Source organism: Anoplopoma fimbria, chromosome 13, assembly GCF_027596085.1.
Source record: "Anoplopoma fimbria isolate UVic2021 breed Golden Eagle Sablefish chromosome 13, Afim_UVic_2022, whole genome shotgun sequence".
Taxonomy (NCBI): Eukaryota; Metazoa; Chordata; class Actinopteri; order Perciformes; family Anoplopomatidae; genus Anoplopoma; species Anoplopoma fimbria.
This window is the reverse complement of record NC_072461.1, coordinates 26734441-26749631: the sequence shown is the minus strand read 5'-3', so window position 1 is coordinate 26749631 and position 15191 is coordinate 26734441. Positions and strand designations below refer to the sequence as shown.

General features: G+C 37.8%; 1 protein-coding gene across 1 annotated transcript in view; it reads left to right on the top strand.

The window, feature by feature from the left end:
• Positions 1 to 15191, top strand: part of fras1 (Fraser extracellular matrix complex subunit 1) — a 262161-nt gene that overhangs the window by 97391 nt on the left and 149579 nt on the right. The window contains exons 12-13 of the mRNA XM_054610644.1: positions 8528 to 8671; positions 13754 to 13900. Of these exons, the coding sequence (XP_054466619.1) occupies positions 8528 to 8671; positions 13754 to 13900 (291 nt within the window). The remainder of the gene's footprint in view (positions 1 to 8527; positions 8672 to 13753; positions 13901 to 15191) is intronic.

The following is a 15191-nucleotide window of genomic DNA, read 5'->3' as shown; positions in this document are numbered from 1 at the left end:
ATTAATCTTTTCTGCCATTTTAACATTAAGTAGCTTTTTTTACTACTAGACTAAAATTATGCTTTGCTTGTTTCCAGTGCAAGGAGACTCCGGTTGATGGTAAGTCTCTAAATTACCAGATATTTCAACTTTGGTAGCCAAAGATTGCATTCTGAAGGTTCAATATCTGACAACACTGAAATATTGTCTTTTCACAGAGGACCTCATCTGTGCTGCAGTTAATAGGTGGGTGAATTACTGTTTTTGCCTGGTTCTGGGTTTCGCGTAAGTAAGGTTTCTCTTACACAATCTAACTAGAGTTGACAATGGTTTACTTTTTTATTTGATCTCCTCAGACCACAACTTGAACAAATCCTGTCTATTAGCAATTCCTCTGAAGCCCTGTACTGTTACCATCACTGAGCATGCCTGTTCCTCAGCAGTAAGACTGTTATATGTAAGCTGTGAATCACAAGAATGGTTGGCTTTTGCTACATCACCCTCCTGATACTAATCTCCATAAGCTCTGAATTAACTAGCTAGCAGCCATCTTCATAAGTTTGTTTGAACACTACGTAGCCTAGATGGCGACCATTGAGGTTGAGTATTGTCCAGCGTTACACACTCAGCTTTATGACAGTTACGAGTACGCCATCAGGAAATTCATGGTGCATTGATTTACCATACTCATCTCACTCATGCTTTTAAAATATGGAGTGTAATGGGACTTTCCTGTTCAGCTGTGAATGGGTGTATATTTGTGTTACATCTCATGCTTTTGTCTTTCACTGTGAAGCACACTGCAGCACCTGCTCCAGAGAGCTTCTACCGGTTTATAAATACACTCTGCTTTAAATACAGCGTATGTAAATGAGAAGCTGGTCGGATAATTAAAGAATACAGCGAGCAGGTAGAGATGCTCTTTAAACAGAGTTACAGAGTTTTGTAGAGTCGGTCAGGAGGACAAAATCAAAGGTGTCCTTGGGGACGAGGAGGGCAGCGCCTGAGGACGGACACTGGAACAGTCACACCGAGTCAATAGAAACTGTCCAAAGTCACTGCTTTTAACTTTAACTTTAGATCAAACCTTAATGTAGCCGAGTCATTCTTCTTATTTACACTCATTTATACATGTTAATATCAACATCAAACGCAAACGATTATCTGAAAAGCAGGCGGGGTGATGTGATTAGAATTCCTGGGTCCAATTTGTTGTTTAATGGGCGTATTTTTTTGTGTTTTTCAAACAAAAAAGCCATCATTTGAAGTTGTGGGCAGTTTAAAAACCTCTCTGAACTCACTGCTTTTTCTCGCCTCCCTCGGGGCCTTGAAGTTACATGAATTAAATAAAATGACTTTCACTTTGCTGGCCAGTTTTCCACAGCAGAATATATATATATATATATATATATATTTAATGAGTGCAGTAGTATGAAACGGTGTAGCTGTAATGGTGACCTCAGTCCCAGTAGGTGCACATACTTTTCTTATTTTTTAACATTTCCTTAAACCCGTTTCAGCTAAAAAAATACCACAAATTAAGAAATGAAAATGCTCTTAAAGGCATTAAATTATGCTTTTAGGTTAATTTCCTTCTGTAAACCACACAAACAATCACATCACGCACTTCTGTTTCACGTCCCTCCTTTAAAAAAAAAAAGGCTGATCCATCCGTCTTATTGACACAGACTGTCACCAATTATGACCAAAAAAAACACATGTTAATATCTCATATAGTAAATTACCCCCAATAGGCAATTAAACAGTAGGACTACATTGCTAAGATTTATGAAGACTTATAATTAAGTTTGGCTGCATTGAATGAATAATTACAGTGGGGACTCGGGAGACATTTGTCATCTCAGGACTCACAAATAGGACGAGACTTTTATGAGGTTGTATTGGATGAAGTTTGTGTGTGTTCTGTTTCCCTCGACAGGCTTTCTGCTCTTTTTACTGTTTGCAGCGATTTTCTCAGCAGCAGCATATTAAAATGTCTAAAAAAGTAAAAAATACTGTATATTCTCATGCCAATACAGTGTAATCCATTTAGGTACACAACAGGGGAAACATATACAACGTAGTCTGATGTTGTTGCATTTTGCTTCGGATTGCCGTGTGTGTGTGTGTTTGGTAGAAAAACTGATTCCCTCTATAAGTTATGTTTAATTCAACAGTTTAATAAAACACCACATTGGTTATTAATGATATCTACCAGCTGGTGCAGTGACTCGGTGTCTTCCCATCTCGTTCAGCAGCTCGCTCTCTTATGGATTTAAGTTCATATGAAGGTATTTTGTAGTGTTGATGGCAGTTTAAACACCAGAGGTTCATCTGCTTTATTATCCTGTAATTCTAAAAGTCTCTGTTGACATTTGCTGTGCTTTTAGGCATCATGCATGATTACATAACGATCACATTTGAGAAGTTTTATCAGTGAACGTTTGTGAGTGTAAATGTTGTCCTACAAACGCCAATAGCTTCATATAAATGTGAATTTGTAGAGATGATCGGGAGATGTTTTATAGAATGGTTGTAAACAGTAGGACACAGTTGACCTGCCTGTTAACCCCCAGAGAGAAGATGAATTGAGATCATCACACTTAGATATAAATGATTTAATATGATAGTAGAGGAAGTGGAGGAAAGCAACTAAGTATGTTTACTCAATTACAATACTTGCTGTAAGTACAATATGACGTATTGTACCTTGCTTTTGTACTTTCAATTTATTTGTGCTTTATAAATTAAGTTTATTAAGTTATTTTTCAGATTTAAGACTTTACATAAAACATTCTTATAATCCTATAACACATTGTTAAAGATTAAACCAGTGGTTCTATGACTGAAAAAAACATAATCTAGTCACATTTAGATAAGATAAGATAAGATAAGATAATCCTTTATTAGTCCCGCAGCGGGTAAATGTACAGGACTACACAGCAGCATTTAAGATCTGTTTTTAACAGCTCTATCAAAGAGACATTTCCCCTCTATCCCTCTCAGGCGATTTCATTTAGATAACTGTCCGAGGCTCAAAGAGGCAACCAGGTCTAATATTTAACAAAAAAGGAAAAAAAGCATTTAGATTTTCATTCTTTTCTTGCTTGTTCATCATCTCTTAGATAAGAGAGCCCAACTCCCACTGAACTAAACTACCTACTTTCATATTTGTTCCTCTTTACTTTTCCTTATATGCGGTGGAAAACACCAGGATGCTTTAATCTTTTTTCATTTTCTATCCCCACATTTAAGGATCTTTTCCCTAACTCTGCAGAACACCTCATGTCTTTATCCATTGCAATCTCAAGTTTCTTTCTATTTTAACTTTTTATATGACTCTTTATCCTCTCTGACTCTCTTTATGTACACCATGCTGTATACATATTTATGTAATAATACAGCGTTGAAGAGGAAAGACTCAAGAGCTCTCTCTTTATATTACACATTCTGTTCATGTGTTAGTGTTAATGAGTTTTGGTGATAGAGGGGTTAAATGTCTGTTTCCATATTAAAGCTACAGGTGAGATAGTGCATATGTGTGAATACTATATGTAATATAATGTGTGTTTTTCATGCATACACAGCGATTATCATGTGTGCCTGAGGGAATCATTTAAACGTGTTGGTGCGGTTTGCACTTGCACCTGTCATCACCTCGCCGCCTGTGCGTGTCAACGTGTGTGCAGTACGGTAATGGTTTTATAATGCATATATGCATGCATTAACAAAGTGATTTAATCATTTACACACTTCACTTTACAGTTATGTGCTGATATGTGTGTTCAATCGTTCTTTACTCTGTGTGCCTGGCTGTGGATTGGATTTTCCGACTTTGCAGATAAAAATAGAAATAGAAAAATAGGAAGAAAATAAAACATATTCTCTCTTTTCCCTTCAAACTGGAACCGTGAATCATCCTTTAAGCCTATTAATCATGGCTATCTATAGGCCCAGAGGTCAGCTGGTCACACCCGACATAAGCAGGAGCCGTGCTGCGTTCAGGTCTCAATCACATATGGTTCATCTCTGCCAAATAAGTCTTTTCACATACAGGTATTATTATTAAGTACTTATATACAAACAAGCAGATCAGGGCATGTCTTACTGGTTTAAATATTCTTAGAGTGATACATATTTGGGAGTACTTTAAGGGTGAGGATTAAGTGTTAAATCCACTCCCGTAACCTTGGAGACGACTCCAGAGACGTCGTAATCCGTCATTATGTCGAAGGAGAAATGTTTAGGGAACTCTTTGACAGAAACGGAGTGTTTTCTGTGACTGAACTTCTGCAGAAAGTGATTCTTTCCTTCCCCAAAGACTCCACAACCTAATGTCTTCTGGCATCGGGGGGGAAATACAGCTTTGTTATAGCGATTACTTTCTGTCTGACACGACCAACAGTTCTTGAAACGATACATCAAATTTGACTCTTCTGGCGCACTCAGAATAAAATTATGGCATAAAAACTATTTTACAGATCTTTTATTATTATTATGTTCAATTATGTGACTCGGAATAGATGATTAAATAATTTCATGCAGACACATTTAAACTTCCTTATCTTTTAATTTGTATTTAAACATTTGCTTTCGAGTCACTGTGCCAGAGTTTACTATCAGTCTATTTTTCAAATGGCACATTGGTCTAATTGTTATATTTAAGCTGTTTGGCATCATATTATTTACTTGGCTGCACTTAGTAATGGTGCTGCTCTCTGCATTTCAAATGTTTCTGTAATCTACAAAACACAACTTTCAGAGAAAACATGCAGTATTGGGAACTTACTTACTAAAGTAATGTACTTATTGTACAGTATAGTACAATACAACTTGATTGATTGAAGCTAGCAGTATTATAAGGATTCTTTAGTAATAAGAGTAGTAAGTAGATTAACTTCCACCTTTACCAGCTGCAACATATACGTCATTTACACATCAATAATTATAATTCAGTAAAATGATATACGTTATTCTTAAATGGACCATTCTGCATTATAAGTAATTTTACTTTTCATACATTAAGCATATTGTATGCTATTACTTTTGTACTTTCACATGAGTAAGGTTTTGAATGCAGTACTTTTACTTGTAACATAGTACTTCTACACTGTTGTATTGCTACTTTTACTCAAATAAATTCAGAGCAAATCTATGATTGACAGGTTGCCTCCGAATGGCTCTCAACATGGCGACGGCTGAGCTGGTGTCTAGATGACTGTGTCATTCTCTGCTCATGCAGTCATTTCCCCACTTTATCTTTACATTACAAACAGTAGTTTTCTGCTATATTAATGTTCAGAATCTATAATTTAGCTGAGTACTTCTTTAAACTCTGACGCATCATTAGAATTTCTACTTTGCGGCTAAAGAGCCCCATGAAACAGCGACGTCACGCTCTCCCCCGGGGTGCTCGTCTTTTTTTGGAGGAAGCTTCATAAATAACTTCCTTCCTTCTCTGAAGCTGGACTGTTTTTACATTTTCAGTGAGATTCCCTGGAGGGATTCTGAGAGCGTTGATGAATGCCGAACCACAGATCCTCAAATGTGTGCATCTGTAACACACACACACACACACACACACACACACACACACACACACACACACACACACACACACACACACACACACTGTGTATAGGCTCTTAACCCCGTCGCCATTATTTCATCAATTTTAATGTACAATGTTTGGAAGAATTAAAGGGATTTGATCCTCTTTGAGGCTTTGTTGTCTCAAATACAGCGTCCCGAGATTGAGCGTTTGGCGGCAGGATGCACGGCTGACGTTCTGAATGGCGCTGTGTCCTTTTTTTTTAGTGGGAATCAGGGTGTGAAATTTACTGTGAATCACCAGCCAACTGCTGGTAAATGTTGGCTTTGGTTGGTAAGTTGTTGGCTTGTTTCTCCATGTGGCAGGAGGCCAGTCTCAGCTAGAGGTCAGCCACATTGGCAGGGGATTTGGTTTTTTCTCTTATGCTTGTTTCTCATGACGTTTGGTGACAAAATAACCTCATATCTGCCAAATATTAACACATCTGCAGGTTTCACACGGTGAGAAAGTTTTGTCATAATCAAGTGTAGCTGCAGTTAATCACACCTCCGGATGAGCTGTTTTCAAACAACTTTTTCTGTTAATCACAGCTGTAGTTTTTTAATTTTGCGCTTCAGGGATTCAGGCTCTCTACGCTCCGCGAGGAAATGAAAGTACAGCGTTAGTAAAGCATCAAGGCAGCCTGCTGTAAACAATGTGTGATCGCTCAACTTGTGCAGTCAATGTGGGTTTATCCTCAGGAGGGGAAAAAATCTAAGAAATCAATTCACTTCTCAGATGTCAGAGCAAACAGGAAATGATCTTGTTACTATTCAGGTGGAGTTTTTGCATTCAGATATGCTCATTTGTTTCCACTGGAGTGATTTAACATTTGTGTTGTAGCAGAAAGAGCTCAGGATAGATGAGAGACGAGTATACATGCAACACTACCGGTTCATTACCGCCCGCTGAAGCCTCGGACACGGCTGAACAGAGAGACAAACACTTGACTAACATTCGTATAAGCCAACAAACCCGTCAACGGCACGGAACATACGGCGCTGAGTATCTCGATCTCCTACTTTTCTCACTCTTACTTCCTCCTTTAAACACTTATTTTTCCATAATTTCTTTTTCTCAGTCAGAGAGAAGACAAGGCGGGGATGAAGAGTAAGGCCAGGAAGTGAGAGTGGCTAGAAGAGAGATGAGTAAGATAATGGGGCTGTGTAGGAGAAAGAAAATAATGAGGTAGTAGAGTGGGTAGAGAGAGAGAGAGATGGAGAGACTTAGAACAGTGTGTTCTGGATTACTTATTATTTTCTCATGTTCTCACCAACTCTTTTTCCACTTTCCTCATAGTCTCTCCATTCTACAAGTCGTCTCCTTTTCTTTTCTAGTTCTTTTTATCACATCCCTTAGTCTTATTTTTACAGGAGGAAAGCCCATTCTTTACTCAATGCATTTGCATAAAGAATGGAGCAACGACAGAGCAAATCCTGATTTTTTTTTTGACAAGAGACAGCGTGCAATTGTGTCTTCTGACATCCAGATACGACAAGCTGTCATCTTCGTTTCTGTCATTGTACGTGCTGATGGGGTTTATGTAAACGAGTCATAGGAGTTTCTGAAATTACATTCATTTTTCTCCATAGAAGAGGAGAATAGACTTTTTTTTGCCTTCACAACTCCCCTTAGTTGAAAAAAATATATAAAAACAACTTCAACAAACCCAGAAGGAACGATGTTTTTAGGTCACAAGTCATGGAAAGTCATGGAAAGGTTTATACAGTGTTATAAAAAAATAAACATATGTATTTGTATTCTTTGTACTCACATATATGACACTGATAAGACGTCCGACAAAAGACACGGCAGCTTTTTCACGAGATCTTTATTGAGCTACATCTGAAATACAACTTAAAGTAACCTTTACAAAGCAGCTGCTGAAGTCAGTAGTGAAAAAACCTAAGAACATTTTCTCATGTAGTTCCAACATAGTAGTTATTGCTAACAGTGAGATTTTGCAGGGAATTCCATTTCTTTCTAATTATATTATCAGGAGACTTTTCAAAACCTCAGAATGTGATTGATTTGTGCTCACTTTGTTTCTAAATTTACTTTGTTTCTTAATTTACTCATCATTTGTGGCAATCAGAGCTTTGTAGTCAGCATTAAAACAGACGGACGGAGATGCAAAAGGGTTGCAAAAATGGCAAAAAGCATGGATCAGATGCTTTGTGATTAGAAATAACCTGTAAGTGCATTAATGGTTACTGGTCAACAACAATTTCTTTCCAGCCAGCGACCAGAAGCATCATTAAGGTGCATTTAGAATATACAAAAAACAGTTTAAACACCGTCTAACTCTGTGTGTAATGACTTTTAAGTGCAGTTGGTCCGCACATTAAAGAAAAAAGCCTGTGCTCATAAGTTGATGGTAAATTGTTGGACCAACTGGGAACCAGTGTGGGCAGTGAAAGCACTTAAACGCCTCATCACAAAATGCACCAGTGGATTTGTTTGCAGACAGCAGATGACTGTGGATGTTCTCAAAAACTCCCCATAGGGAGGAAGCTTTTCCACCAGTCTGACTGGAGAACGTCCATAAAAATAATTTAGTTTGTGTGTGTGTGTGTGTGTGTGTGTGTGTGTGTGTGTGTGTGTGTGTGTGTGTGTGTGTGTGTGTGTGTGTGTGTGTGGTTTTGCAAAGTTAAATCTGTCAGCCTGCACTAACTGAGTTTCAGTGCAGAGCCAAATCTGATGGATGGAATTTGCATAAAATTAAATGTCAAAATGTGTTCCATCGAGTTAGCGAGAGAGACTTCTTCAACTCTTCAAGAGCCGCCAACAGTGTCTGTCCAGATGTGTAGAATAAAATCAGCATGAAATTGAATGTCTGCGTTTCATGTATATATAATCTTTTTCATACAGTTTTGATATTTTTTGCTGTCGATGCAAACATATAATAAATTGAATTATTTCAAATGTCTAAATGAGATGTGTTTTCTTTTTTTTCAGTCCAGTGCCATGCAGACTGCCTGTCATGCTCGGGGTCTCCCGACCAATGTGAGAGCTGCAGGGACCCGAAGGCCCTCCTCCATCTCGGACGCTGTCTGTCCGTCTGTCCAGCCGGTTACTATGCCGACGGACGAGTGTGTGCAGGTAGAACCATCTTTTAAATATATATATCCAAATACCGCCTCCAAACTCTCCCTCATCTTGTTATTATCTCACTTCAGACGAGGCTCTTTCTACCTCATTTATCATTCTTTTACAAAACACTCACAGTTAGTAGTTAATGAATGTTTTGTCTTTTGTTGTCTGATTCTGCTCGTTAAACATTTTAACTTTGCTGAAAAATTAATGGGGACAAAGAAATATTATCCGTGACGGAACAAAATGAACCCTTTGATCCGACAGTTTGCTTTGAAATATTAACATTTTCTTCTTTGAATCATAACTTTATTCATTACTCAGAACACACATGAATCAACACACATACTTCTGGAATTAGTGCAACTGACTCTTTCCACTGATATCTAACAGGAGGCAGAAGAAGCTCCCAATTAATTCAGATACTTGTTATATTTTATATTTTTCTGGTGACCCTCTAGAAGCTCAGCTAAATACCGTGGTACTTGTACTTGTACCTTTACTTTCTGATGGCTGTTAAGAAAGATTAGTTAGCATTTTTATGGAAAAAATAGGTTTCAACAATGTAGTAAATCCATGTTCTGAATTGAAGCCGAATCTCCCCTTGCAAAAAATTCATTTTTTTTATTGAACAACAGAAAAAAGGAACTAGATTTAAAGGGCAATGTGAGTATTTGTATTCCAACCTGGACCATATTTCCCCATGCTTTTGAGTCTCAGTGATTACTGAAAGTAGTCCAGAATTGAGAGAGAACTTTTGTTTGATCTCTAATTGCATGCATCGCTCCTGTGTCGCTTCCACATTTTCGTAATCGTCTAAATATTCAGCCACGATATTGAAAATCTTCTCGATAACACTAACTGTCCTCAAACACAACAGACTCTGACAACACCGACACTCCTCCCTCCAGCTCTCACTACCGTTTCCACAGCTTTTCTCCCGTCAACAAGTCACATGACTCAATAACAAACAGAAATTTAAAGAAAAAGGTTTTATTTCTCTGCAGGGTTCTTTCCATAATGTTGTCAGATACATATAATAACAATCTGAGCCTGTCAGCGGCAACAACAAGCATCTTTAATGGACATAATGAGATAACATTGCAGCCCGTTGAGCTACTTATTTAAACACAAAAACATGGTTAAAGGATCAAGGTTGAAAAATACCAAAGTCACCCTTTAAGCTAAACTTTAGCAGCTGAAATCAAAGCAAACATTTTGCTCCACCTTCAAGAGGAAATATTTGTCAAAGTGCAGCTGCATTAAATATCCTGTCTGTGTGTGTGTGTGTGTGTGTGTGTGTGTGTGTGTGTGTGTGTGTGTGTGTGTGTGTGTGTGTGTGTGTGTGTGATTGCTCTCCCTCCTCTCATCCTTTATTCATGTATGTGTGTTTGTAACCTGTCGAGGCCACGTTCGCCGCGGCACCTTGACCGAGCGCTGACCTCTGAACAGCCGTAATGTTCTGAGCGTTTTACTGCGTTGCATTCCTTCCATCTCAATGATCTGTTCTCCTCGTGAGGCGTTCACTGCCTCCCGAAACTGTAAAACACCAACACGTCGTACCAGGCACAGAGAAAGGCATTAACGTTGAAGCCCTAGCTGCTAATGCTTACGGCTACATCTTTAAACAGTGTGCTTCAGAGAGATAAAGACGGATATTTGTGAGAATTGTGTATCTGTGTTATACTAAATTTACATTAAAGTGAGATTAAAAACCTCTTTCAACAAGCCAAGAAAGCAGCAGCACAATACAACAGAGACATTACCAAACATAAAACTGATTTGACTTAAATTAGATCAAATATGATGATTATAGTCAAAAATCAATGATACAAGATGTGATCAGAAAAATCTCATGAAATATCAACAATCAAAGAATATGAAACTAGAATAACTGCTAATTGACAGTTTACATCCATATTTGTCACCTCATAATTTTATCATATTAGACGTTTGAGTGACATAGTTGATGGACAATGTTTTCCTGATATCAAATGTATTATTTATATATTTTATGTTATGATGTCGGTCACATTTTATGCCCAGAGAATTGTTTGTGTTGCGGCTGTTTGCATTCCTCATGATGCAAATTCAAAAAAGGTGCATTTTTGTTTTGTTGTTCATGTGTTTGTTGTGTTAAAAATGGGCTATAACATGGATATCCTTGTCCATCCCTGTGTTGCATAATTACAATTACTGATCCTTGAATCCTTGAAATTGGGCTAACTAGTATTTTAATTCTTGACTTATGGCCAAAAATGGGTTTTTGTTATTCGACCACCAAGTTCTAATCAGTTCCTTCTTGGGTCAGAGCGGATGTTTCTGCCAGATTTAAAGAGATTCCCTCGAGGCCTTCCTGTGATATTGGACAAACATGAGGTCACAGTTACTCTGACCTTTGACCAACAAAATCGATATCGTTTCTAGACGGTAACCCTCCTTTTGAGAGATGGTCGAGGTTAGTTGACCTTAGAGTTGACCTTAGAGGGTAAAGGTTAGAACACGTCGTCGGGCGGTCTTGCTGCCGTTTTTGCAAATCCACAGTGGCCATCTCGACCCGACCGTGGGAGTGGATGTTTTCTGCCACATTTAATAAAATCCCATCAACGTTTTTCCTTACATACCGCATTCACTCGAACGGGACTGATGAACAACCTGAAGAAATGACACAACTAAAACAAATCAAATTATAAAACTTGTTACATTTAAATCTCACTTTCTATTAATTAATGGTTGTGCATATATTCATTACAAATGTAGATTTTATTTTGACCCTTTGGAACAAAAATAAATGGTGTATTGTTTGATGTAGTGCTGTTTGAAAAACTCTATAACAGGAGATACTTTTAAGATTTAAACACGTTGCTCTACATCAGGAAAGTTGATGCTGATGATAACTGAATGATTCACTTGCTCGGATTTAATGGAGCTATGTCTGTACGTCCCCTTCTCGTGAAGTCAAGGATACAATTAATTTAGTGTTAAAAGGTCACTGTGACCTCACAAACCCCATTTTGGCCATAACTGAAGAATGAATATGCTACTTATTGGACATATTGGACAGAATTATGCCATTTTGGACGGACATGGATGTAAACTGCAACTTGCAAGGCGGTTATTCTAGTTTTTATCCAAACACAGCGTCACAACATCAGTAAAGCCAAACACTGCACTTCCTGAGTATCAGCTGCAGCGAGACAAACAGTCCTGGAAATGAGTTTTTTACTCTGATCATTAACGCTTACTGACATGCATCAGACGATGTGTTCTGACTTGATAATCCACTCGCCAAACAGGAGGATTTTGCAAAAAACTACATTGCTTGAATGACATTTCTTGCCAATAAACTGTACTTTTGTTAGTTAATTGCTCCCAATACTGACAAAATGTACAGCTCACTCGTTCCTGATATGACTGATTTGTATGAATTATTTCAGAATATCCAATTTCACATTTGTGCATTTAATTAGAATTTTTTGGTCTATTTTGCGACAACTTTTTATCAGCAGTGCATTGGACACAGTTGAGTCATCAGCTGTGTGTGAGTTGTGTGAATAAACCAATATGGCCGCCAGTAGACTGAAACCAGCTCTTTTCTACTCCACACAGCCTAATTTATACATTTTGAACTAAAGCTGCATTGCTGATAAGATCGTCTCTCTCTCGTCGTCTCCTTCTCCTCCTTTTTCTCTCAGACTTCTTCTCATCTTCTTTCACATCTCTTGTCCTTTCTGCCTCCAGTCTGTCTATCTCACTACCTCTTTTTTTTACTCATCTATCGTTCTCTCCATCTTCACCGTCATCTTCATCCTGATCACGATCTTTCTTTCCTCCGTCCAAACACCTCCTCTTCCTCTCCTCTTCCTCCTGCTGTCTTGTGTGTGAGCGGCTGTCTGGGAGCTTTTTCGGGGATTTAGTAGCTTTTTATTCTGTAATCTGGAGAATTCTCATTAAAGAACATTTGAAGTCTCTCTCGGGTTGTAGGGGCAGCGGTTTCATTATTATATTTATGGAGATGTCTGTAAATTGAATACATTTCACCAAACAGTGTGTAGCTGCTAAAGTGAAAGACCTCCAAGAGTATAAACAGGAGGGCGAGTTTAATCTGAATATTTGGATGAAACAATGCACTCCTTGTTCCTCTATGTGATATAGTTCATCTCAACTGGGAGATTACTTTTTTTAAACAACATTTATTGTGCACAGCTTTCCATTCTGTGTTTTTTATTCTTTGAGCTTTTTCATAAATGTAACAGGTTTTAGGTTTCTCTTTTTTTGGGCGGTGAAATAATGAAATCAACAAAAACTTTATTTACTCTTGTGTTTTGTTGCCAAACAGCACTTTGTGCCACTAGATGCAGGCAACGCAGATACAATCCAATTTTAAATAGCAAAAACCTTTGACTTGTAAAACTCAGAAAGAGTGATGGTGATATAGACAACATGCAAACTTTTCTTCTGCTGCTTCTAGTTTTATTTACAGCAGTGTAGCAGGCAACGATTTATTCAGATACAATCCAATTTTAAATAGCAAAAACCTTCAGACTTGTAAAACTCAGAAAGAGTGATGGTGATGTTTGTAACTATACCAACGACAACATGCAAATCAATTTTCTTCTGCTGCTTCTAGTTTTAAAAGACTTTATAAAAAAATGTTCACATGTTGCTGGACTTTTGTAGGTATAAGCAGGAAATATGAGGAGTAACTTTTTAATAAGATGTCTTACAAACTGTTGTATAAGGATATTTTCTGCTCTTTTGAGAAAATCTGCATAGCCAAAAATGTATTCGCATTTTATTAAACCAGTACTTCGGGATATTTTCTTTAAATAAATGCAACATTTGGGTTGAAATATATATCAGGTTTCTTCCAGTTTCCCTCCACGGTCTCAGAACATCCCGTCCAGAACAGCTAAAGACTTCAAATGTAACTTTACCGGGTTCACCTTTAATGAACTACACCTCCAGGTTCTCCTCTCTCTGCCTTCTGGCTGAGCTCTGACAGACAGTCCTGTAACCATGAAAGCAGCTCAGATAGGAAGTCTTTTTGAAGTGACTGACAGTGGAACTCTCTCCTTTTTCCCTCCACAGCCTGCCAGTCATCCTGCACCTCCTGCTCCAGCGGGTCGGACTGCCGGTCCTGTAGCTCCCGGTTATCTCTGCTGAGCGCTGATAGCAGCGAGTGCCTGGCCTCCTGTCCTCCTGGTTCCTACCAGCATGACAACACACACTGCCGCAGTGAGTATCATGACCGTGTCATGTGACTCCATGTGCAATCTAGAATGAAAACCCAGCAGAACATTTACTGAGAAAGTCCAGGTGTTTTAACGTTTTTATTGCTCTGGGAGAGTTGATGAATGAGTGTAAAGTTTAATGAGATGAGGTTAATTCAGATGACTCTTGTCCATTAGGCTGATTAATTAGTCATAATGACTCCTCATTTAGAGACTAATAACACTTGCAAGGTTCACATATGTTTTAGAATGTCATTAATAGTCACATATTGCACATAATACTTGTTAATAATACACATAATAATAGTATATATAAATGATTTATATATATTATTTAAGTTCTACTTTTTTCCACACGTATATACGAATTCATGTCATATTGTTTTTAATAATTTTTGGAGAAAAATGACATCCTTGTGTCTTTATCAAAATATATGTATAAGAATTTCCCTATAATATACAATATTTTTATATTTACATCAATATACAATCATGCTGGATATCCCTCTTTTTTTAAAGTGAAGTGGTTGCTAAATAACATCCAAATAGAGACCAAACTGCCAGATGGATAATTTAATTTCTGCCGATCCACCGCCTCTCATACTTTACGTTCTACTGTCTTTACTCTTCATATTTCTATGCTTTCTGTCTCCATATATTCTCATTCGCTCTACTTCTGTTCAATAATCTCATACTTAAAAAATGCAAAGAATCAGATTCGGATTTCAAAATCAGAGCCATGATGTGAAACTCTTGTGAGCGGAGCAGGAAGTGCGTCCACAGTTCACTGATCCACAGTTCAGCAGTCACACTGTTTTGGGTTCTTCACATAAGCTCTGTGTGACTTGTTTATCCGGTGGATCAGTTCAGGATTACTTTTAATGGATGTTCTAACTGAATATTTCACGCAGTGACTCTCTCTCTCTCTGGGGTCCGAGTATTTATTCATCATTAGTAGTGTGGCTTTGCTGACTCGGGAGTCCCAGGTAGTCATTATTATTTAATGCTTGCTGAACTGTTGCTGCACTTTGGATGAATCTTGAATTGAATCAGAATCTTGAATCAGAATTGTGTGGAAATGTTAAGTTTTGCAGTAGATAAAGAGAGTGCTTCAGATTTGTGTCAAGAATAAGTTGATATGTTTAACATTTCTTCCAGTATTTGTCACAAGCCCAGGTAAAAAAAACACAATTGTACACAAAGATGAAGGGAGAGAATTTGTATTTCTATAATGTAAAAATAAGAGAAAATCATAACATTTTTATTTTTTGAGTTGTTTAAAACTTTCCACTGAG